At 44.7% G+C, this 25,654-nt stretch overlaps 1 protein-coding gene across 2 annotated transcripts in view; it reads right to left on the reverse strand.

Moving 5' to 3' along the window:
- The window catches only part of IMPG1 (interphotoreceptor matrix proteoglycan 1), a 1,923,199-nt gene that overhangs the window by 113,360 nt on the left and 1,784,185 nt on the right, over positions 1-25,654 (reverse strand). For both annotated transcript variants that reach the window (XM_069606284.1, XM_069606285.1), the window contains exon 16: positions 15,770-15,840. In XM_069606284.1, the coding sequence (XP_069462385.1) occupies positions 15,813-15,840 (28 nt within the window). In that variant the 3' untranslated portion in view covers positions 15,770-15,812. The remainder of the gene's footprint in view (positions 1-15,769; positions 15,841-25,654) is intronic.

Consider the following 25,654-nt stretch of genomic DNA (forward strand, 5'->3'; position numbering starts at 1 on the left):
CTATTGCTCCATTATCTTCAATGTCATACATAGAATTATTGGGGAAACCTTTTGGCCTAGGGACAATACCTAAACAAGCCTCTTTATTTCCTCATCCATTGCAGTCGATGAGCGAGTTATGGCTGCTATTGTTTTTCTCACTGTGTGCTCTTTGGCCTATTTATCTGCCAATGCATTCCCAGTGCTATGAATGTGCCCCTTGGTATGTGCTCTTGTGTGATTAACCATAGTAAAGGGCAAGTCTGTTTAAGATCCCAAACCTGCTTCCAGAGCTGCCTGGAAGCAATAGTTTTATGCCTAATGTCTTTGAAATAATTTTGCATTCACCAATGCAAGTCAGTTTTATAAACTCTGACAATGTAATCTCAATCTGAGACTGCTAGAATGGGCTTCCCTGAATCTGCTTGGCACAATGCAAGAAGTAGCCCATGCAATTCAGCAGTCTGGGCAGACATGTCTCCCAGGTGCTTGGTTGCAATATCAGTATGTATAAATTCTTCTTCATGTGTGAAGCATCCTACGACTGCTGCGCGTGCGGCAGCATACTTAGACTGTGTCCCCACTGCTGGGCTAGCTGACCCATCTGAGTAAATCACCTGGGAAAAAATCAAACAATGGTATGTCAGGCCATGAGATGTCTGGCTCTGTGTCCATTGTCCAACTCAATCCACTCAGTCTTTGCAATTCTGCCTTATAATGGTACTTTACATCTGGAGCATGCTGAGATGCTGACCATTGAATCCATCTAGTGTGTAATGCTTTTGCGTTTGGGACGCTGGCTTTTGTGGCAGATTCTATTTAAGCTAAAGGTATGTTTATGTGTATGGTTCGATTTGCTTCCAGAGGGCTCTCTTTCTGAATAATCATCAGAATTGAAGCCAGATTTTTCTCCTCAGGTGTACATTTTAACTCAGGTGTGGAATATACATGTGACTTATTTGCAATTGGTTTAGTCTCCCCTAGATTGCACACTGTGTATGTGAAAGCATGGTCTCCCACCACGAGGTTTATCTCTAAGTCTTTATCTGTGTTCATGTCCTGCAAAGGACCAGAGTGAGTCATTAATGAATATACCTGGTGCAGAATACAAGGGTTGAAATTTGGTTTTATTAAAGCATACAATGGTTTCACTAGCCCAGCAAAATTAGAAACATACGATCTGCCAAAATGTAACAGCCCTAGAAAGGCCTGTAACTGCCTAAGCATAGTGTGCGGTATATATTGGCACACTTCTCAAGAAAATTTGCTGACAACCCCCTGCCCTCATCTGAAAGAGTGAATCCCAGAAAGGTAACCTAAGCTATTCTTGCTTTTTTAAATTAATCAGGTATCCTTTTACAGCCAACCTGTGAATGACTCTGTCTACTTCTTGCAAGTGTTCACTGAGATTCTCATGGGTGATGTAAATATCTACATACTGCCAAAAATTAGGAATGTCTGCAAGTAATCTTGGTATTCTGCTTGAGAATGTGCTAGGTGAATTTTTATACCCCTGCATTATTCTAGTGACCTGGAAATGAGTTCCCTTAAAAGTGAATGCAGTTTATTTCTGGCTTTCTACACTTAAAGGTTGTGTGAAATACCCACTGCCTAGATCAAGGTTTGTTTTATATTTGCATCTGTGTAAGTTGGCTAGCAATCTAGAACGATGTTGGTTCTGGACGGCCTCTGTCTTACAATGTGCATTCAAAATTCTAAAGTCTACAATAAAACGGTAGATACCATCAGGTTTTAAAACTGGGAGCACCGGACTGTTATGTGTGCTAGCTTGCTTTATGATTACTCCCTGGTCCATTAGCTGGTCTACTATGGTTTTCATGTGGGCAACTGCCTGTGGTTTAACTGGATACTGCCTTTGTGGCGGGGGTGGTTTCAGCACTGGAATCTCATGTGCTGGACATTCTTTATCGTACCCTACATGATTTTTAAACAGCTGCACTGCTGCCAGCGCTGACCATTTTCTTGCATATTTTTGCATTCGTTCCGCACTGACCTCTTTTGGAAAGGCAGGCATTACCACTTCTTCACCCCTGGTGCTTGCCTTACATACAAAGGTGGCCAGTCTTTAAATGCAAACAGCCTTTTATATTGAATGTGTAGCTGTGGCCAAAATAGTGCTTCGATCTTTTTGGGGTGTTCACCTTCTAGCTGAATTGTTACAAAATACACTTCATTATGTGCCAATGTCTGCCCAGTGGAAGTAGTTATCTGTGCATTCCTGTGTGCCCTTGTGTGCTCCAATAGTTCCTTGTGGCTGCATTCAAATTGGAAATGTCAGACCCAGAGTCTAATAGGACCTCAATCCAATCCGTGTGTCGCTTAGTCTTGAGGACGATACGATGAGTGCGTGGACTCTGCATTCTGTGAAACCTGTAGTGCTGCCGTGTGTTACTTTTCGACCTTCACTTCCTTCCCCTCAGCCTTAGAACAATCTGGTGTTCGTACATGCTGGGAGGGAGGCATCTCATCAGTGCCATACTTCTGGGGACTTTTCATGTGTTACCTGTCTCTAATATCATAGTCAGTGGGTCTAAAATGGGACTGGGCCCCGGTCTTACCCCAGGACGGTCTACCCCTGTGATTACCTTGCTACTGCGGGCTCTGCCTATCTCCTGCAGATTTCTCATTTTTATGCCCATGCTCTGGATATCTTTCTTCCTCTATGGGTGACAATTGCCACCTCTGTGGTTTATTGCCCCTTTTACCATGGAACAAGCCCCATCCTTTTGAGGATCTCCCTCGTGTGTGTCCTTATCTGGCTTAAGATCCTTGTTACCCTTTTTATGTGTGTCTGCTGGTCTTCTGCCCAAGTGATCCCTGCCCAATGAGTGATAGGTGGATGTCACTATGTCTCCAAATTGCTCCCTTTTTTCTTGCTCGTTTAATTGGGACAATTTTCTATGGACTTCTAACCTTGCAGGCTCTCCTTTTAATAAGGGTAGGATTATGCTCTCAACCATTTGATAATTGTTAGACGATATAGACAGGCCTAGATTCATGCCTGCGGCTGCACCTTGCGTTCCCATGATGCCAGCTAGTATCTGTGCTAGCGATGTGATGGACAGCGTGCCTACCAGCTGTAAATAAAGCCAGCTATAGATTGAAATCCAGCTGTCACAGCTCGCTAGAGGCGGTGTGCAGCCAGATGGAAGAAATATAGCTAGGGCCCTGCTGGGGAGTTACTTATGGATAAGCAGCTTGCAATTGTCAAAATCTTTCTGAATACCACTTGGCAATGTCTTCATTCTTGGATGGACAGGATCCCAATATTATTCTAAATGTCTGTAGTTGTACTCCACCTGCATCTATCTGTCCTTGAGGTTGCTGCGCAGGTGCTATACCCTGCTGAGCTGCATATTGCAGCACGATGTTTCGCACTGTGTCAAAGTGGGTATCTAACAACTGGTAGTCCGCCTGCAAAAACAGACCTCCACGGTTTGGATGAAACCAAGCTAAGATTTCTAGTGACAGATTGGTTGTAGCTAATGGGCCATGCCTTGCACCTGTTTGTGGGTAAACTAGATTACCTCCAAACCAGTTGACATGATTTGTATGTGTAAGTGCCAATTCAGGATACTTATATGGGCGATACTGAATGGTGTCTAAGTCTCCTCTCACTAGGAGAGTTGCATATAAATTATTTGTCCTGTTAACTGGGGTCTTTAAGTAAGTAAAGAGTGATTCTGCTGGTAGTCCACCAAGTTGTGCCACTGCTACTGTAAAATTCATGTTTACTGCATGACACTGTGCAGCTCTCAGCCAATCATATACAGCTATTCTGCAATGGGTGGGAATATTGATTTCATTGTGCGCCATCTCCTGTACGCACTCTAACCTCTAAATTTTTATTTAAAAAAAAGCTTTTTAGAAAAAATGATTCCGCCCTGTCCTTCTCCAGTGACTGGGACATGAGGTTATTTAAATATTAGTAATGCTCTGGTCATCTTTAAGATGTTGCATCTTAGTGGGGTGCCATCTGTCTTGATTGCTCCTTAGGGCGTGATTCCCTGCCCGCCCCCCTCGGCCCCTAGGTAGGGCTGTGTGGAGTGGGCACAGAATCACAAGTCTTGAGTTATGATGAGCGGCGCCTCGGGGGTTCGGACTAGCGCTTTTGACAGTTCCCTGAGTTCTGCACCCCTTGTCATAATTGACAAAAATACAGCCAGAAAATATTGTGTTGTTTGTTTTGACTCAGAGACCTTATTATGAAGCATTTCTCAAAAATATGAAGCTGACACTTGAAGGTAGCAAGTCAATATATTTATTATCACTTCTGTTCTCCACCAGCTTTGATCATCATTATGCCTGCTATAATGACAGCAATAATAACGTAGCATACTATCATGTATATGGAAAGCATTATTGCATAAGCTAAAAACATAATTGGCGTCTAACAAAGATTAAGTACAATTCATAATTTTTAAAACACTTGCTTGAGCAATAATGGGGTTCATGTTATTTAGTCTAGGCTATGCTATGGTATGATCAGGAGTGGAGTGACATAATAAAACACGCCGTTAGTCTAACATATGCAAAAAAGTTCGAACAACAAACTCAAACTCACGATTTCCAGGTCTTGCTGTTCTGCATGCAAAGTGACCACAAGGACCTGCTGCTCTGAACTGTTATCGAAGGCTCTTCCCAGCCCCCACAATCTAATTTTCTCTCTGCTCGCTGCCCCAAGTTCTCCCTATCCTTAGTCTGTTGTGCTTTTTATATTAACACGCGTGACTTAGTCTACATGTACTATGTGAGTCATTTCCTTGGCCTGGACAGAACGTCTACAGTCTGGACATGCCTTTGAGCTTAGCTTTGCATTGCACACATGATTTACCTATGTGAAAACTCAAGTGGCGGGCACTGTCTTTGCTTCTTGATTATTTCCATTACAATGCATGGGCTTCCTCTTGATGACCATGCAAAGCGTGGTGTTCTTTTCTGGCCTATTTCAAGTTCCTTTATATTGGATACATTTTCTGAAGGGCTATAGGCACGACAATTACTTTGGACACTTTAAACGCTTATCACGCTTTCTGTGCAAAAGCTGCTTATCATTGCATAAGCATCTCTTGACTCTGCTACAAGCTCATCTACAACAGGAAGCTGTCACTTGTAGTTGTCTTTCTTCTGTTGGAACAGGGGAAACTGTTCGCCTTTAGTTGACCCTAACGGGTACGTGTTTGTGAGTCTACAGTTAGTGTCTGATTTTGTCCTTTGGAAGCCAAGCTCGCATTGTATGTGAATGCGTGCTATTTGCCAACGAACATCCATAGCTTATTACTATGATGGTGTCAGGACCATTAAACCATTGAAGACAAGAGGCTGCTATTCTGTGGTTAGGAAGAGGAATCTATCATGTCTTGTTAATCACCTTTGCTAAAGCCACGGATCAAGCTATGCGCTTGCTCTTTGCTAAACCCACAAGTGTTAGTCATCAATGACAATATATTGCCTACAGTAAATGTCTAACTTTGTCTTCTGACACTAGCCCTTGTGCAACCGTGTACTTTGTATTCTGTGGCACTGCTGTCTTAGATTATTTGTAACATTTGTAAATCATGACACCACGTTACTTCGTAGGGCACCTATTCTGTCATTCTAGCGGTACCTGAAAACGTAGCATTTTCCCAGCTTCCTTCAGCTTTCCTTTCAAGCTAAGATCCTGCTCTGTTCTGCAGCGTGTTCCGATTCGGAAATTCCTGTTTGAACTCTTCCCCAGACGCAGTACGAAGCAGGCGGTCCAGCGTGTTCACAGCCGCCTGCTTCGGCAGCTGCCTTCACCTCTTCTACCTTTAACTGTAGCTTTGCACTAACACGCGAGTTTCAGCGTTTCACAGCTGCCTGTCCCCCAGCTGTTTTCCTCCATGAATTAATTCAGCTGAAGCTTCACAGGAACGCCCGGTTTCTAGCATTCCAAAACCAGCTGGGTCCGCGATTGCTATCTGCTCCGCCATTATCAGCTAAGTTGCAGAGGGTTGAGAACTGACATTAAAGACACCTCAGTGTTTGGTCTCCCACGCTGTCTTCTTTCCCTTAAGAACTTGCTTTGAAGTAATTTCAGACGCTAAAAGGAGTTTGCTACTTACGGATAAAGCTGCTTTAAGCCTTGCATTAATTTGGACTTTACCATTGTTTGGCCCAGCATCCTTTAACGTACATACTTACAGCTTTAAAGTTCTGTGAGTACACATGTTGTTGCGATACTCCTTCCTCCATACACTTAAGGATTTTGGTGTTGCTACTTTGGATATTCTTATGGACTTCTTTATGTGCACAGAACTCCAGGACGCTTTGCAGATATTCAGTGCACCAGACCGACACTAGTGCGTCCCTCGTGTTGTTCGGGTTTAGTCCCTTACTAACCCTCCTTCCTTGCTCGTTGTCCCTGGATTCCTTCTCTTCAAGGACCTAGCTGTTTCATGATAAGGTAGGAGTCTTCTATATTGACTGCTCAAAGATATTGGGTTATTTGGCTAGGGAATATACTAAGTCTGTTCCTCTTCTTTAGGAAGACGACCCAATTGGCACACATCCACTGCACCACATGTATCCCTCTAATAGGGATCACCTCACCCTTTCAAGTGATTCACTACACTAGCTTCGACCCTGCTCAGCTAGTGGAGTTGATCATTGAGAAGGTTTCCAATCATCAAGAAGATTATCCACACTAAGCATCACATTACAACTAAACCCGGACCTTGCAGTACCGGTAAGTCATTCTTCTCTTATATCGCACCTGGTGGTATTCTGTCTATCTAGTGTAACAGTGTGTTAGGAACATTGTTTTGAACTTTATTCACTGTTTATTGGTAGCCAGTGTAACAGTTTCAGCACTGGGGTAATGTGTTCTCTCTGTGGTAGTTGGAGCCGGAGTCTGGCTGCAGCATTTTGGCCTCAAGCCCAGGGAGATCATCTCCTATGCGCAAAAAAGTCTTCAATGGCTCCTGGTTGCTTCACAGATTTATTTCAAATCCCTATGTATCATCCACAAGACTGTCTGGGGCCGGGGACCACACTATCTGTAACTCTCTCTTACTAAATATTCCCCCTCTCGACCTCTGCGAGGCTCTGGCACCAACTCTTTGTGTGTAAAGCGCTTAGCTAAACAGAGGACGGGAGGTTGATTGCTTTCCTCAGATGGCTCCCTTCTTTGGAACAGCCTCCCTCTCACTCTTCTTCTTGAGCAGGACTTTCTTAAAGTCCGGAAGCTCCTCAAGAATGTCCTCTTTACCACCTCATTCGCTCCCTCTCTCCTCTGCTAATCTCACCATTGCTTGTTTGGTGTTCAGGGCCCTTATGCATCCTCAGGGCCCTGACCTCCCACACCGAATCGCCCCCAGCTTCTGTCTATCCTCAGCACTTACCATGGCTCACCCTCCACCTTGGCGGCACGCACTTACCTTACATTGAACTTCACCTGTTGCTCTGCTATTAGAACCGCAGCACATATCCCATTCCCCCTCCCTTCAATTGTTTCTCATCCCATTGTCCCCTCCCTGTTGCCCTATGGGCACTTTGAAACAGTATTTGCTTCCTGTATAAGTGCCTGACAAGCAAACAATAATTACATATTGCAGCCAGGTGAGAGAAAGATGATCCTCCAAATTTTCTTGTATTTTATGGTTTGTTTTGAGTGAAAGTCGTTGCTGGATCTGAGAAGTCTTGTCGGATTGTAGATGGTTATTTTCTCCTTTTGGAACTCTGCTCCTTTGCCAGGGATTGCTCTTTGTGTTAGGCACATTGTTTTGAACTTTATTCACTGTTTTATTCGTAGCCAGTGTAGCAGTTTCAGTGCTGGGGTAATGTGTTCTCTCCGCGGTAGTTTGAGCAGGAGTCTTCCTTCAGCATTTTGCAACAGTTGTTCTGGCATTCCTAGGTTAGGCTGTTGGCGTAGTCTACTCTGGACATGATCACTGCGGTGATGGTGAGTGTGTTATGGGTGAAAGAGAGGAATGTTAGGATCCTTTTTACTGCGTGTAGGAGGAAGAAACATGTCTTGATTATGGTGTTTACTTGGAGTTTGAGTTTGTTGTCCATCAAGACTTACAGGTTCTTTACTATGGTTGAAGGAGTTGGTGCTGTTCCCACTTCTGTCGGTAATGGGATATAGTGATTGATTTCCACATTATTGGATACAATCATTATTTCTGTTTTGTCCGTGTTCAGTTTGAGGCTGTTAGTGTTCATCCAGCCGTAGAGTTATTGTAGGCAGCCTTTCAGCGTTGTGCTTTCTTCCTGTGTATCTTGTATTTTGTGGACGATTTGTGTGTCATCAGCCTAGTTGTAGCATGTGAGGCCATGTTTTTCAATGATCTTAATTAGTGGCTTTAGGTATATGTTGAAAAGCAGTCGAGATAGGGAGGATCCTTGTGGTAGACCACAGGTGGATTCCCTTGTAGTGGATTTGAACAGTGTGATCCATAAGGCTTCTGTTCTGTTTGTTAGGAAGGATTTAATCCATAGTAGGACTAGGTCGGCAATTCCTATTTCTTCCAATCTTCTGATGAGGATGTCATGGTTGAATGCGTCAAATGCTGCAGAGAGATCCAGAAGTATCAGAACTGTGCTTTTGTCTGAGTCTGCATTAGCATTTAGATCGTCCCAGATTTAAAGGAGTGCCGTTTCCATTCCTCTCATCGGTCTAAAGCCTACTTGTGCTTGGTCCAGCAGTAGGTGTTCTTCTATGAATTCTTGTGTTATTCTATAGACGTATGTTCTGAGTAGAGGGGTCCTCCATGTTTCCTGCTGTGTCCTTGAGGAGCGGCTTGATATATGCTTACATGCTTTCCCTGTTGAAAGTATTTGGTTGAAAAGGTTTCTGTGGTGTTCCTTGTGTGAGGATTGATTTGTGTACGTCTGGGGGGCATGGATCCATGGGGGCGCCTGCTTTGTTGTTATTGCTTACCTGCTTGACGAATGCCTCTGCTGATATTTGGGGGGAAGCTTCAGCGTTTGTTCTGGAGATCCTAGGATGGCTGGGTAGGTTGCATGTTGTAGTTGCTTGGTCTGCTATGTATGATCTGTTCGATGGTGCTGATTTTGTTTCTGAAGTGGTCTGCAAGTTCGTTGCATAGTTTCAGTGAAGGTACCGGTGTGTTGTTGCAGCCAGTGAGGTTTCTCATTTCGTTTATGTTTTTAAACAGTTCTTTATGGGTGTTGGCGGCTTTGGTGATTCGCTTGTCGTTTTTAGCCTTATGGATTTCTTTTTTGTACAAGTGTATTTTTGGCTGGGATTGTAATTTCTTCACCTGGTCATTCTTTTTTTTTCTCCATTCTAGTTCAAACTTCCTATTTTTTTCTTTTCATGGCACTGAGTAGCAATGTAAACCATTTTGCTGTTGCTCTTTTGCGTAATGGGGTGAAAGGTTTTTTCTTGGAGATCTCGTTTATTGTTCTGGTGATCCATTTGTGAAGTAGTTCTGTTTTTCTGTAAAGGTCAACCTCATCCATTGTCATTGCCAGTGGTTTGTTGATTTCCAGTAGTTCTTGAAAGTGAACCCCAATTTACAGGGGCTTCCCTTAAATATATTGGGGTACCCCTAATTATGCTCACACCAAATTAAAGTTCATCCCTCTAGGAAATTAAGGTCAAGAGTCTATCTTGCAAGGATAACAAACTTTAATCTTTATAGAAAATGAGGATTGGGGGAATGGCAGAGAACTCTGCCATTCCTACCTGCATTCTGTGTTCCGTGACTGGTTCTTGCAGACTAATGGCAAGCAGGCACCTTTATATACTCTTAAACTTGGTCACTGGATACCGGCAGAGCTCATCCAAAACTGTTGTTGTTCCTTAAAAGGGATGCTGCAGTCTCCAGTGTTGCATGGCCAGGTTATAAGCTACTTAACATACTGCTGCCTCTACATGAGTAAATTTTAGCTCTTGTTTAGCATCAACTTCTGTGTTATAAACATTCACACATAAACACACCTTTCCGCCATACTCTCAACACTCTACTCAATATTCTTACATTTTATATGGTCCAGTAATTCTAAAAAAAAAACATGTTTTCCCATAGTACTCTGTATGTCGTGCATTGAATCCTTTTTAGTCTGCATGGGTTTTTGATTGCCAGAAGCAGCTGCTCAGCCACTTTGTGTGCTCTGCTGGTCTGCCTGTAGTCTATTTATAGCACAGGCTGCATTCACTGTGTGATTTGAACAAAGCTAACTACAATTTAACATACAAATATATCCATCTAAATAGTTATTTGCACCTCATATTTAAATCCTAACTTATCTTGATTTAGTGACTCTCCTCCCCCTGGACTCTTGTAGTGCTTAGAAAACAGTTAACAGAAGTCTTGCCTAATTCTAAAGCGCTTGGGAAACTTGGAAATGAAGAAAAGCACTAGGCTCCTTCCCAACATCCCCCCCTTTTGTTACGTCTACAGTAACAAACTCATCCCCACCCGACATATCTACAACCCCAGAGATATTATTTAGATTTTCACTGTTTATTATAAGGCAAGGTTATTTAGATCCCCCAATTGATACCATCATCTTTGCACTATTAAGGATTATATGAACACATCATCGGTTCTGTGCTCCTGGTTCCCCTTCCCTCCCTCCTCCCTGCCCGCCCTGTCCCATGATTGGCTATGGGCAGCCAGGCCTTGCTGGAGTTCGCCAGCCCTCCCTGCACGCCTGATTCCATCTTGGCGTTACAGGTGAGCATGGCACTCCTGGGACCATCAGCCCCGTGCCTCCATTTTTTGTGTTTGCCCCCCCGGCCCCTGCCTTTGTCCCCCAATGATCCCATGCTCCTGGTTCACCTTCCCTCCCTCCTCCCGCCTCCCCGCCCGCCCCATCTCGTGATTGGCTATGGGCAGCCAGGCCTTGCTGGAGTTCGTCAGCGCTCCCTGCATGCTTGATTCCATCTTGACATTGCAGGTGAGCGCAGCATTCCTGGGACCCTCGGCCCCATGCCAAAATTGTTCATGTTTGCCCCCCCAACCCCTGCCTTTATCCCCCAATGATTCCGTGCTCCTGGTTCCCCTTCCCTCCCACCACCCACTTCCCTGCCCGCCCGTCCCGTGATTGGCTGTGGGCAGCCAGGCCTTGCTGTAGTTCACCAGCGCTCCCTGCATGCCTGAAACCATCTTGGCGTTGCAGGTGAGCGTGGCACTCCTGGGACCCTCAGCCCCGTGCCCCCATTTTTTGTGTTTGCCCCCCCGGCTCCTGCCTTTGTCCCCCCAATGATCCTGTGCTCCTGGTTCCCCTTCCCTCCCTCCTCCTGCCTCCCTGCCCGCCCCGTGATTGGCTATGGGCAGCCAGGCCTTGCTGGAGTTCGCCAGCGCTCCCTGTATGCCTGATTCCATCTTGACATTGCAGGTGAGCGTGGCACTCCTGGGACCTCTTGGCCCCATGCCTCAATTTTTCGTGTTTGCCCCCCCGGCCACTGCCTTTATCCCCCAATGATTCCATGCTCCTGGTTCCCCTAAACTCCCTCCTCCCGCCTCCCTCCCCAACCCCTCACACAGATTGGCTCTTTCAGTACTCTTAAGCCACTTTCCCAGGGCAGCCCCTGTGGCTAAGGGCCCCAAGGCAAAGGGCGGCTCCTACATTGGCAGCTCCAAGACGTGTCTGCAGGTGTCAGCAGGGGAAGCCAGTGAAGCCAGCAGTGGATAGACACCAACAAAACTGTAAGTGTGGCATGGGTGGGGTGTAGAGCAATTACTCTACTCCAGAAAGCCCCTGCCACTCTACCTTACCTTCCCATAACGTAAACTGCCAAAGAATTACACCATGCACATCTAGAGAGATCCGAGCCCCAAACTAATTCAAGGCTGGACTGTAAATGTTGTCCTGCATAACACTCTAACATACTTGCATTACTAACTAGTGCCACTCCCAGAGAGAAATTAGACAGCCTTACATTGAGACGGGTGTAACAATGTTAGCATGTGCCACACTCAGATGGAATTGAGAAAGATAGCATGTACCACATTTAGACACAATTGTGATAAATAGCATGTGCCCTAATAACGTCACTGTTTTAAAGTTGAATCTAGAAAGTGTGCTCTAATAGCGTCACTGTGTCAATGTTGAATTTAGAGGGTATTCCCAACATCATTGAGTGTGCCTTAATAGCATTACTGTGTTAAAGTTGAACTTAGAAAGTGTGCCCTAATAGCGTCACTGTGTTAAATCTGAACTTAGAAAGCGTGCCCTAATAGCGTCACTGTGCTAATATTGAATCTAGACGGTATTCCCAACATCATTCAGTGTGCTCAATAGCATCACCGTGTTAAAGTTGAACTAAGAAAGTGCACCTAAAGCGTCACTGTGTTGAAGTCGAATCTAGAAGGTATTCCCAACATCATTGAGTGTGCCCTAATATTGTCACTGTGTTAACGTTGAACTTAGAAAGTGTGCCCCAATAACTTCACTTTGTTAAAATTGAACTTTGAAAAAAAGTGTGCCCTAATAGAGTCACTATGTTAAACCTGAACTTAGAAAGCGTGCCCTAATAGCGTCACTGTGCTAATATTGAATCCAGACGGTATTCCCAACATCATTGAGAGTGCCCAACAGCGTCACTGTGTTACAGTTGAATTAAGAAAGTGTGTCTAAGGGGTCACTGTGTTAAAGTCGAATCTAGAAGGTATTCCCAACATCATTGAGTGTGTCCTAATAGCGTCACTGTGTTAACGCTGAACTTAGAAAGCGTGCCTAATAGCGTCACTTTGTTAATGTTGAATCTAGACAATACTCCCTAATAGCGTCACTGTGTTACTGTTGAATCTACAAAGTGTGCCCCATTAGCATCACTGGGTTAAAGTTGAACTTAGAAAATGTGCCCTAATAGAGTCACTGTGTTAAAGTTGAACTTAAAAAGCGTGCCCTAATAGCATCACTGTGCTAATGTTGAATCTAGTCGGTATTCCCAACATCATTGAGTGTGCCCTAATAGCGTCACTCTGTTAAATCTGAACTTAGAAAGTGTGCCCTATTAGCGTCACTGTGCTAATATTGAATCTAGATGGTATTCCCAACATCATTGAGTGTGTCCAATAGCGTCACTGTGTTAAAGTTGAATTGAGAAAGTGTGCCTAAAGCGTCACTGTGTTAAAATCGAATCTAGAAGGTATTCCCAACATCATTGAGTGTGCCCAATAGCGTCACTGTGTTAAAGTTGAATTGAGAAAGTGTGCCTAAAGCGTCACTGTGTTAAAATCGAATCTAGAAGGTATTCCCAACATCACTGAGTGTGCCCTAATAGTGTCACCGTTTAAAGTTGAACTTAGAAAATGTGCCCTAATAGCATCACTGTACTAATGTTGAATCTAGACGGTATTCCCAACATCGAGTGTGCCCCAATAGCGCCACTGTGTTAAAGTTGAACTTAGAAATATGCCCTAATTGCGTCACTGTATTAGAGTTGAATAAAGATGGTATTCCCAACATCATTGAATATGCCCTAATAGCATCACTGTATTACAGTTGAATTTAGAATATTCCCAACATCATTAAGTGTGCCTGGTCGCATACACTTTACTGATTACCACAATATCACACTACTATGCTTACTGTCTCCTATACACCACCATTCAACTAGAACACAGCAGTACTATGACACATTCGGTAAAGCTGTTCTCATATTAACATGACTCATCAAACTATGCATCATCCTAATAAAACACAGCTAGCTAGCACATACCGGCTAGCTCAGGCGTCTCCACAAGCCTAACGCAGCCAGAACTCAGTCTGGATGTCCACCCACCAGACTGAAAACATTCAACTGATCTCCTCAGCACCACACCTACCTCTAAGAAGCAGCTATCATGCAACAACCACACCAGCTGCACACATACCTGGTGCGCCCACACACTTTATGACTCTCTCTCTCTCTCTCAACTGACTTGAACTGCAGTTCCCGAGAGCGTTCAACCTACCAGCGCTTTGAGATCATACCAATGATACATAAGGCACTATACAAATGCAAAATAACATAACATAACTATATTAACTAATAATGTTATAATTGGACCCACCATTATTTGTCCTATAAGTAATACTTGCACGACTTAAAAAAAAAAGAAATATTATACACCTCTGCTGGTGGGGCAGTTGTATTACCTGGAATAGTAACTCTTTATGAGCTATTAACACCTGGCGAGGGACAATCCGATTTTTATAAACAATCCGAATGGCTCTCGCTAGGTCATTGCCCTCGCCAGGTCATTACACGGCCGAGATGAGAGCGCCATTTTCCGCAGAGTTAATTCCCTTTCTTCACTGGCTGCTGGAAAGGGAGAGGAGACTACGTGTAGTACCTTCACCCCGTTCCACAGGAGCCATTTTCTTTGTTTTCTTTTTTCAGTGGCCACCATGGAAAGGACTACGTCAAAGGCGTCACGCAAATGTAAAAAAGTCACTATTAGTATCCCAGTCTAACGGGTCGGGTTACTAATATCAATAAGCCCTGAGCTGGGGGGTAGGAGGGGATTACACTGTCAGGTAATGCCCTGGGGCCAATAGTTAAAATATGTCTAGTGCTAGATGGAGTAGTGGCAGTATTGATAGCGGTATGACCTGCCAGAGATGGAAACAGATTGTATGATTATATGTAGCTAACGTGCAGGTTTTCAGAAATGCTGCAAGTGTTTTTTTCTGAAAATGTGCATACCTTACAGCTGTTAGGCCAGCAATGCCATAATCACCTGGGGACCTGGGGACCCAAAGGTTGCCGTAGGCTGTAAATGTATTTACCGAAAGTGGGATTGGGCTACAAAAAGACATTAAAAGCAGTAACAGCACAAGAAGTATCAGAACTTATAACACCCATATTAGCACTACAAGTATTAACAGTATAAGTGTTTGTATTAATAGTGGTAGTAGTATTGCAAGTAGGACTGGTAATAGTGGCATGAGTGGTAATGTTGGTGGTACTTCAATTTTAGTAATTTGAGAAGGGGCAAAGGATTAGCGGCTATTCATCACTGCCTATTAGGGATGAGGGCAGGGCAACGAGTGTGTCTTTGTGGTGCGAGGCTAGGATTGCCAAGTGTATGTATGAGTGTGGAATTAGAGTATTGCCAAGTAAACAGTGTGGGGATGGCCATTTATAGAGGGAGGAGAAATTTAATGTGTGTGAAATTAGAACATGTTCACTTATTAAGGGCTGCCACCGGTTATGATTTTTTACCGGGAACATGGAATGGGCGATTACTGGGTCATGCCGACCTTGGCTCAATGGGCATGGGGAGGGAGCTAACAACAGGCCCGTTAATAATGGGCCTGTTGTTAGCTCCCTGGACCCCTCGTGAGACCCGGAAAAGATGTTGCGGGACCCGGAAAGGATGTCTGGTTTTACCAGGCGTCCTTTCCGGGTCCCGCGAGGGAGCCTCGTAATAGGGCGGAGTGGGTTTAACGGCACCGGCACCATTACCGGTGCCCTTAAACCCATTCCCACAGCCTCGTAATGAGGCGGTGCATGTCCTCTCCACTGGTAATGTCCTCTCCTCTTCTAATATCACTTCCCGGTTCAGAGGTGAAAGGCAGTTCACAAAATTGAAGATGGTCTATGTAAGACTTATGCTTAGAAACAAATTGAAGGTAAGATGCTGACAAATTGGAAAAAGTGAAAACATTAATGGTAATGCACAACATATTTATATTTTCTTTGTGTCCTCTTTAATTGAGATGTTAGGTAGCCTCATGTGGCTTTTCGTTTTAGAAAGAAACTGCTAGAGACTCCCTAAGGTCACCCCCTCTCCATCATTGTAAACACCACACAGAAACGGAGAAGTGATGAGATACACACCTTGCTGCTTCCTGGATGATGCTGGACCTCCATATTTCAGACACTAGCTTGGCTGGCTTTCCTCAGGTGACCTACGGCATAAAGACATACATGTAAAGGCGACCACAATCAGGATTTAAGTCCCAAAATACATCACAGCAGCAAACATCCTCCAAGCCATGCAAGTAGTAGCATTACAGAAGTAAAGTGGAGACTTACAGACCATTTCTAATACGCCTGCTCTGATCTCTCTAGTAAAACCCTTTTAATGCTCCTGGGCCCGCCATTTTGGATTGGCTATGTTATCTTTGTTTTTAATCCAGCAATCCATTTTACTTAAACAAAGAAATCATCCCAATCAAGCGTCTTTGATTAGTGTTTAAAAAGAAATGCAGGCTATTGTGTCTCTCCAATGCTGCCCTGGTTGGTTTTTGTGGTGGCTGCTTGCATGATCGGCGCAGGCTGAGGTGTAACCCTTTGCTGCCTACCAAACTGGCATGTGACTGGAAAAGAGTGGGCTTAAAGGATGTTTATTATGCAATGAGTCTATGCCATTACCCCAATTTTATTATTTGTAACACAAGCTTATAAATAAATCGGAGCTGACTGCAGATACGACTGCAGTCTGAGGCAGTCAGCACTGGAGTCTTTCCTTTCATTGTTTGGCGGAACCCTTGATAATCTGCAGCCCTCCGCGGAACGCGGAGCTGACTGCGGATACGACTGCAGTCTGAGGCAGTCTATGTCAGCGGCGGCAGAGGCGGTGGGGGGGGAACGGCTAAAATACCAGCTGATAAACCTTCCTGACCTCACCTAAGAAGCGCCAATCTGCAGCGCCCCTGCACGATTGAACTGGACCCTGGTGATCCAAGCATAAGAGGCAACATGAAACAACGAATAGACTCAACAGCTGCAGGTAGGAAAATATGCCCAAATGTACACATAACTCCAGCAGCAGTTATTACAGCCCCTCGACGGTTGATAAACTTAAAACGAGGAGGCTTAAATTGTACTTTAGCTCAATCATGCACACCAAAGGACCCACAGGATAATGTATTTTCGCACTTGAACTCCTCTAATAGCCCGCATACGCTCCAACCAGTCGAAGTTGTCAGGGTGGGTGAGTCAACGAAACAAGACGGAGCACTATCTGATAAAGAAAAAACAACCACTCCGGTGCCCTATCTTGACTCTACTGAAAGGCCAGGCCTGGATGACAAACGAAAATCAATTCACAACTGTGACATACCACAAAACGGATGTATGTCTCCAGTATCACCAAATCCTCTCCAACGCACTCTGCCATATCTCGGCACCTCCGAACCATCTGTACAAATCCCTAGTACGGAGCAACACATGTCCGCAGTTCATGCCCCCCACCAACTCTCTTACCGAGTACCACTGGAGGGGGGACCCGGGCGGATGAGTCGGGGACCATGGCTTCTGCAGCTGAAACATTGGCGTTGAGTCAAGGAGAAGCTGGGCAGGGCGTGGTGGTAGAAGGTAGCATGAAGAAACCCACGCCCAGTGAGCCGGACCAGATGCGGGTGATTTACCCTCGTCAATCGAGGCTGACAACGTGGTCCATTTCAACTGAGACTTGGAGTCCCAGGAGGAAGCCCGACTGGACCTTCAAACGGTAACCGCACTGGTCCACAACAACACAAATGCCGACCTTCTGCCTCCGATGACGGGGAATAGCTTGGGACTACAAGTGATGACCGCCCCCTCGTGGAACTTGGGAGCGGATGCAGTCCAAAGACAAGGACAGAACCCACATGTAGTCCACAAGTTTCACAAAAATCAAAGACAGCAACACCAAACTCAGCAAATTCAACAAAAGATGTGAACTCTAAGAAACGCCAATGAAATCAGCTAAACGCTGGCTTACTCAGTCAAAACCTTAGCAGAGGAAGGATAGCCCAAGGAAAAAACCAATGAGTTAATAAATGGTCTTTCAGAGAGACCCTCATCTCTAAACAAAACCAAACGAAATGGAAACGTTTGCCCAAACAAAGGAAAGCCAGAAATCAGAAGCAGCACTCCACACACCATATTGTCAAACTTTTTGTGTGGGTAGCAAAACAGAACTGACTGACTCAGAAATTCTGGAAGTCATGCTTGAGTGTCAACCTTTGTATAAAAGCTGCAGGCTTGAAGCCAGAACTTGCATGCAGATAAATAACTGAACTAGCCCTTCCCCCGAGGCGGTCCAGACCTCTTCGATACTACGTAAGGAGGGCCAATGCAGAAAGTCCACAGCTTCAGATCCTATGAGTGATGAAATGCCCAAGGGAAATGTGACAGAGGATCCATCCCTCCAGCTCATTGGAATAAAAGAAGAACTACCACAAGCAACCCTGATAGCAATTCAGACTGCAAAAAGTGCTGATGAAGAAAGCTTGCTGACAGTAAAGGGAAATCTACAACGGTAATACAACTCTCAGACTGCTCGATATTGCCATCATCCCAACTGACTTGAATTGACTATAAAGACTCTCTCATCCCTGAAATCCCGAGTGCCAAAAATCTATTGCCCTACTCACCAACTAATAGGGAAACTGGGAAAGAAAATTGGGGAAGCCTCCAAGTAAGGAACGCTTTGTTAATGTCTGGGAAGACCTACCGACAAGGAAAAGAAATACTGACCCTTTGGAAAAGCACCCTTTATGGCTCTCTACACTATCAAACCAAAAATATTAGCAGACCAATGATTCAAGATGTTTCAAAGCAAACAAGAAGGAAATCGATATAAATCGAAGACTGTCCTTGGATTTACCAGTCAGAAGGAATCCACGAAGCTCCCAGGCAGGGTGGCAACTAAAAACTTCATCTCCAACACAAATTGGCACTCAGGCCACACCAATGATCAAAGACACCCCAGAAAAAAAAAAGATATTTTTTAGCTTATGTCCGCAATCACCATTGCGCTGGCACCATTTACGAAGTTATACAAATCAATACATGAGACATTAAAAGATCATACAACCATACAGGCAATGATCCACACAAAGTTAATATATTTAGAGGGTTATGTAACGGCGATGGTGGAGCGATTCAATACCAACAAACAAAATCCACACCAGTTCTGCAAAAATGGGCAGACCAAGAATCACCTGTGCCCTGATGCTGAAACAAAAATATAGACAAGCCTGCAGGCAAATGACAAAGTCATCCGGGAATCTCCCACCCTAGCAGTGTCTGATCAAACTGCTAAGAACCAACCTTACCAGACAAGCATAAGGACACTTAGTGAAAATCAAAGACAAACAAATGCTGGTATCAAAATGACGGGAAGAAAAAAAGAAGTGGTGTTGGTCATTGATGAAGGAACAAATGACTTAGAGACTAATTCAGGACAGAACCTTAGTGCCAATCAAACATATTCTTTATTCGCGACTCCTCAGTCCAGCAGCGTCAAACCTACAATTACTGGACAAAAGAAAGGCCCATCAGGAAAAGCCCAGTCAGATCAAACCAGAAAGTGCACTGAAAAATCCATCATACAGAGTACGACGGATAAACAAAGACCTCAAGTAAACAATGAATTGAACAGAAAATATTCAAAAACCACGATCATGCCAGTGAAATTGCCAATATCTCCAAAAACTAGGCTGATTTCCTTAATGACGAAAACTCTAATGAATTTGAGCCAACATTTAAATGAGGGGTCCCCTACTCCAGAATCATCTGATTGTAGTAACTGTCCTCGACTACAATTCAAAGCTACATCTTTATTGCCCAATACCGTAATCAGTATAACAGATGATGAAATGGAAGTTCAGACACCGTTTTTCTCACATTAGAAGAATGCCGCAAAGGAACAATCAACTGTAACAGAGAATCGATAGAGAACAAAATCCGGGAACGGAGGGTGTTTCAGGGAGTTCGACAATTGCGGCTCAAATTTTGGGATCAAAAGATAGATCCAAAGAAAGTGAAATAAGCGATCAAAAAGAACAAAACAAGAAGGAATCTAAGAAGCCGAGGAAAACATCATATATTGAGGCTGGTCGAGGATCGATACCAACAAAAACCCATTACAGGTCGAAGACAGAGAAATACCGTCGGTCTCTGTCGGCTAAAGAAAAATCGCAATGGCTTTTCAAGTTAGAACACATTTTTGAAAATAAAGATGAAGTGATCCTTAATAGACGTTCAGTGCTGACCCTATTCAAGATGGTCTCTGGACTGCGAAAGATCTCAACAGAGGACTTATTAATTGTGGATCCAAGTCACGAAAATGGTAAAGCCCTTTGTCTTTTGTACATTTCTTCATCCACGGTCAAAAATCTTTTAAGACAGGAAATTAAATCACTGTTAAAATTAGGCTACGACCTAACGGAAGCAAGAAGAAAAGGCTCTCTCCATCGGGAGCTCGATAAACATCACGAAAACAAGTCTCCGTATCGGTCAGAAGTGGAACGCAGACGCTTATACCAAGAACAAGCAGCATCAATTAGAAGATCAGTAAAGAAACCAGAGGCTGGAAAAGCTAATGTAATACGTAAAATCTAAATAACCTCTAAGGAATCAAGAAAAAAGGACATGGTTATCAACAGGTCATCCACTAGAAAAACACTGGAAAAACCAAACCAACAAGTCCAACCTATGAGCTCATCAACTTTGCAACAAAAAGGACCATCACGCAGGACATAAAAAATACCAAAACCAAAGACTCAGTTAATACCTTGAAGACAGTGACCCGAGGATTATGGTCATGGTTGCCTAAGGCACTATAAACTAAGTGAGAAAAATAGCAATCCAAGCCCGCCAACAGTATTGCCCAGTCGAGCGACAAGACTGATACAGAGAACACCACTCTGAGTCTGGGCTCATGGAATACGAGAGGATTTTTGCATTTGATAAATCCTGGAGACGTGAACCTGGGAACATACGACATCCTGTGTTTGCAGGAGACGTAGCTCATGAATAAACCCATCCTCCACAGATACAAAATTATCCTAGCACCGGCAATAAAAGGTAGTATGGGCCATCCTTCATTAGGCCTTCTCACTGCTTGCTGCAGTGGATCAGGACTTTTGGTGGATAAAGTGGTGATTTCAAACCAGTCAATGTTGGCAGTGCTTCTTCTATGGAAACAAAAGGAGAATTCTGGCAAAACCTTAACAAAAACAAGGTTAGCAGTGATGAACACCTACTGGAACCCGGCAAAAATAGACTCCCTCCACTAGAGAAATGGATAGAACAATCGATGAAATTATGGCCGAGCACTTAGTCTCCAATGTTATAGTGTGTGGCGACATAAACACAATTTGCCAAATTCTAAAACCTAAACACCCAGTAATCCCAGCAGAACAAAGGGGGAAACTTTGGCAAAAATTGATGAATTTACGATCTTTTCTGAATCTTGACACTGTTTCGGGGAACCAGGAGCGCCTCCCAACTTGGAGCAATGGAGAATCCCATTCAACAATGGACTATATTTTTATCACTAGGCCACTACTCCAACTGCTAACCTCTTTTGAAGTAATTCAAACCAAGGCCAGTGACCATAATCTTTTGCTTGCAACTTGGAAAAACACTACTCAAATCACTGGGAAACTGCACCTTGAGCTGGAAGTAAACAACCAAGGAAACAGACTCAAGTTGATTGAAAACTCCATCAAGAAACTGATCAGTAAATATAGTAAGAACTAAGGGTCAACTACTGCTAAAGTGGTAGATTATGGCCCATTGCTAACGGCCTACAAAACCCATCGGAAGAAAAAACTGCTACTAACATCCTCGAAGCATAGCTACGACACCATTTTGGTTGCCAAGTGGCGTCAGTATAGAAATCCCAAAAGAAAAGCAAGCCGACTGGATCAAAATCTTGCAAAGACAAAACTACAAAAGCTGACAAAAACCTACCAGCCATGGATAAGAGAACATCGGGAGAAGCTTTACCAACACAATGTGGAAATAATGTTAAAATCAATCTGCTCGAATAATGCAAGAGAATTTTGGGTGCTGTTGCATTCCACGACCCCTCGCTGCAAAGACACGATCTTAAACGGAGTCGGGGAAGCGGCATGGATATTGCATTTCAAAAATCTCTTTGCCCTACCAACTGGAACAAAAGCAACAAAATCAACGATCAGCAGTGCGAACTGGGTGAATCTAGAAGATACAGAAGACCTACTTCATCTCCTAAAGAAACTAAACAACTCGGGAGCACCGGGGCTTGAGGGAATCTGTAACTCTCACCTGGTATCCACGGGGACGTCACTCACCCTGTTCTGACCTCTTACGACCTCAAACCCTTCCCTGGAGGCTCTTCAACTGGAGACTGGGCCTGAAACACAGAATTGGTAGAGTTTAACTGCCTATTGTCTTTGTGTGCTTGAACCCCTTCTTCCCCGGGGTCCAACCCTTCCCTTTGATCCACAGTTCACCTTGTTTTCTTGGATAGTTCTGCTTTCAGCGCAGGGGCACGTTGATTGATGCGGGCTCGTTGCTGCCAAGTTACTTCACTGGCAAGAGTCCGACAGGTAAGTATAATGAGTCTTTTTTGAACAGTTCTCTAACTTTGTTCCTTTCCTTCCTTAGATGATGGCCGGCATCCGGGGATGGCGGCGTGCTGCTGTGGTGAGTAGCGCTGAAGGTGAGTGAGTGAGCGATGCGCGATGCACCCCTTCTGTATTTGCATTGAACTGAGTTCTTTTTCTCTGTCTTTTAGGTGCTGCGACGTTTTCAGCGTGGATGCCGGTTATGAAGAACAAATGCGGGGGATAAGCACGGTATGCAGCGCCTCTAGCTGTTTCCACGCTAACCTGGAGTGTCTTTTCCCTCTTGCAGATGGATGAGAAGTTCCGGAGACAGAGTTCCCCCAGAGCGGCTGGGATTTAGGTAAGCGTTTGAAGCTCGTACAGTATTTAAAAATAAGTGAAGATTTGCAGAATGCTTACTAATGCCTTTTTTCGGTTCTTTTCCCTTTTCCTTAGGAAGCGGCGTGCCGGGATGGGAATGACACCGCCGAAGATGCCCGCAGAACAGAAGGAGCGATGAATGATGGACAGAAGCGCCGCAAGGTAAGGCTGCTCCTAACAGTGTTCTTGTTCTTGCAGGAGCTGAGCGTAGAAGAAAGATGCAGGCCTACTGGAGACCGATCCGAACACGGTGAGTGTCACGCTGCAGGTGCAGAAAACGCAAAGCATGTTTCTCAGCCTGGGTGTGGCTTAAATAGTCTCTGGGTATCCCAGGTGTCTCTTGGCTGAACCACACCCAAAAGACTAGACTGCACATGCAGTTCTGGGAACTGAAATAGGTGGGGGCATCCATCTTGTCCCCATCTATGCACTACAAGTCCAATCCCCAATGTTATCCTATGGGAGTGAGTAAGTCTGGTGCCACAAGCGCCAAGTCTGACTCCAAGTAGGTCTTTGGAGGGATGGAGAGGCTCTTGAGGGCCATGTAGGTGTTCGTGGCCTGGCTCCAGCCTGACATCTTGGAGGGCTGGGGACATGAGGGGTAGGAATCATGACAGCACTCCCCCTCAAGGCCCCTCTCAAGGTGGCTCTTTTGTCTGGTCCTGGTTTGGTTGGATGGTTTTGATGAAATCGTCTAAGCAAGCAAGGTGCATGGAGGTACTAACAAGGCTCCCATGTCCTGTCTTGTGGACCATACCCCTTCCAGTCTACTAAGTAGTATAATTTGGATCTGACGTACTTTGAATCTAGGATGTCCTTGACTTCAAATTCTGGCTTCCCGGGGACTACTACTGGCTGCGGTGGCGCTGCTACCCGGGTCCCAGGTTGAACAGGTTTAAGGAGAGACACGTGGAACACAGGATGAATCTGCATGTTTGACGGCAAAGCTAGTCTGAACACAACAGGATATATCACGGTGGTGACAGTGAATGGACCGAGGTATCTTGGACGGAAAGTTCGGCTCCTTTAATGGACACGTGTTTAGATGCCAAACAGACTTTGTCTCCCACTTGGTAGTTGGGGGCCTTTGCACGGTGTTGATCATAAAACTTCTTTTGGCGACTCTTAGCTTGAAGTAGGTGTTCAGCTGCCCTTTTAAAGGTTTAAAGGTTTGAGAAATGGTTGTGTGCAAGGTTTTGACTGCTGGCATTTCCAGGGTTGTAGGAACGTCCAACTCAGAAGTACATGGGTGCCTGCCATACATGGTATAAAAGGGTGTCTGCCCAGTGCTGGTGTGTAGGGAATTATTGTTAGCATATTCAGCTTCCTTCAGCTTGGTGTAACATGCAACGCATATACTGCTCGAGCGTCTGATTTGTCCTCTCAGTTTCGCCATCCGTTTGGGGATGGTGACTGGTGGATAGCCGGATGTCGATCTGGGCCATAGAGCAGCATTTACTCCAGAAGTTAGATACGAATTGAGTACCTCTGTCTGAGACCAAAACTGCAGGAAATACCTTCAAGAAATACCTTTGCCAGAGTGGAAGCATTTGGGAGCCCCTTAAGAGGAATGAAATGTGCCATTTTTGAAAATAGGTCCACGACCACAAGAATAGTGTTAAAACCTTGACTGGGTGGTAAGTTAGTAATAGAATCGAGGGACAACGTGTGCCAGGGTACTGGTGGGATTTCCAATGGTTGTAATAGCCCAGCCGGTTTCTGCTTGGATGACTTGTTTTGAGCACACACTTCACAAGATTGAATTGGATAATGTCTTTACCCCACGTGGGCCACCAATAATTTCGTTTTACCTTGGCTAGGGTTTTAGCGATTCCGGGGTGGCCCTCGATCAAGGAATCATGATAACCGGACATGACTTGTTCTCGTAGTTCTTGGTTTGGTAAGAATAAACGATTCCTGAAGTAGGGCAACTGATCTTTTATAATGTAATGTTCTCCTTGTGCACTCCACGCTTGTAATTGCTCCGGACTCATCAGGTTTTGTATTTCTTCATGTAATTCTTTCTGAGTTATGGTTGCTGTGATTCCTAGGAGCTTGTCACTCGGGATGATTGCTATTGGGTCAGGGGTCTGATACCCTTGCTCTTCCACCCCATACGGGAAAGGGCATCGGCCTTCCTGTTTTTCACCCCTGGTCGAAATGTAATCACGTAGTCATATTCAGCAAAAAAAAGAGCCCAACGTAGTTGTCGTGAGGATTGGGCCATTGCCCTTTTTAGGTACTGGAGGTTCCGGTGGTCAGTTATTATGGTGATTGTGTGTCTGGCGCCCAAGAGGTAGTGCCACCATGCCTTAAAGGCTGACCTAATGGCCAGGAGTTCTTTGTCTGTGATAGCGTAATTGAGTTCAGGGGGTGTGAATTTACGCGACCAGAAGGCAACATGGTGTAACTGGCCCATTTTGGGTTCCTTTTGTGAGAGGACGGCTCCCATAGCCATGCTTGAGGCGTCCGTTTCCACCAGGGAGATCAGGGCGTGGGTGGCGTAAGATTGGGGCGTAAGATTGGGGCAGATGTGAATCTTGCTTTGAGTTCCTGGAAAGCCTTCTGTTGTCCACTGGAACTTTTTGTTGCTTTTCCTTAGTAATGACGTGATGGGATGCACGATTTGCGAAAATCCTGGGATGAACTGGCAGTAGAAGTTTGCAAAACCCAGCATACTTTGAACCCCCTTGAATGAATTTGGGGATGGCCAGTTCAGGATAGCATCTACCTTGTGTACATCCATTCGGATTCCATTCAGGCTGAGAATAAAGCCCAGGAATTCCACCTCGGAGACGTGGAATGAGCACTTTTCGAGCTTGGCGTAGAGCTGGTGTTGACGGAGTTTCTCCAATACGGATCGGACGTGTTTAACGTGGTCCTGCTTTGATGCGGAATATACTAGGATATCCTCGATGTACACTAGAGCACAGACATCAATCAATTCCCGTAGGACATCGTTCATGAAGTATTGAAATGCAGTAGGTACGTTGCAAAGGCCAAAGGGCAATACTTGATATTCGCACAAGCCGTA

The sequence above is a fragment of the Ambystoma mexicanum genome, chromosome 4p, assembly GCF_040938575.1.
Source record: "Ambystoma mexicanum isolate Mex_15411 chromosome 4p, UKY_AmexF1_1, whole genome shotgun sequence".
In the NCBI taxonomy this organism is placed as follows: Eukaryota; Metazoa; Chordata; class Amphibia; order Caudata; family Ambystomatidae; genus Ambystoma; species Ambystoma mexicanum.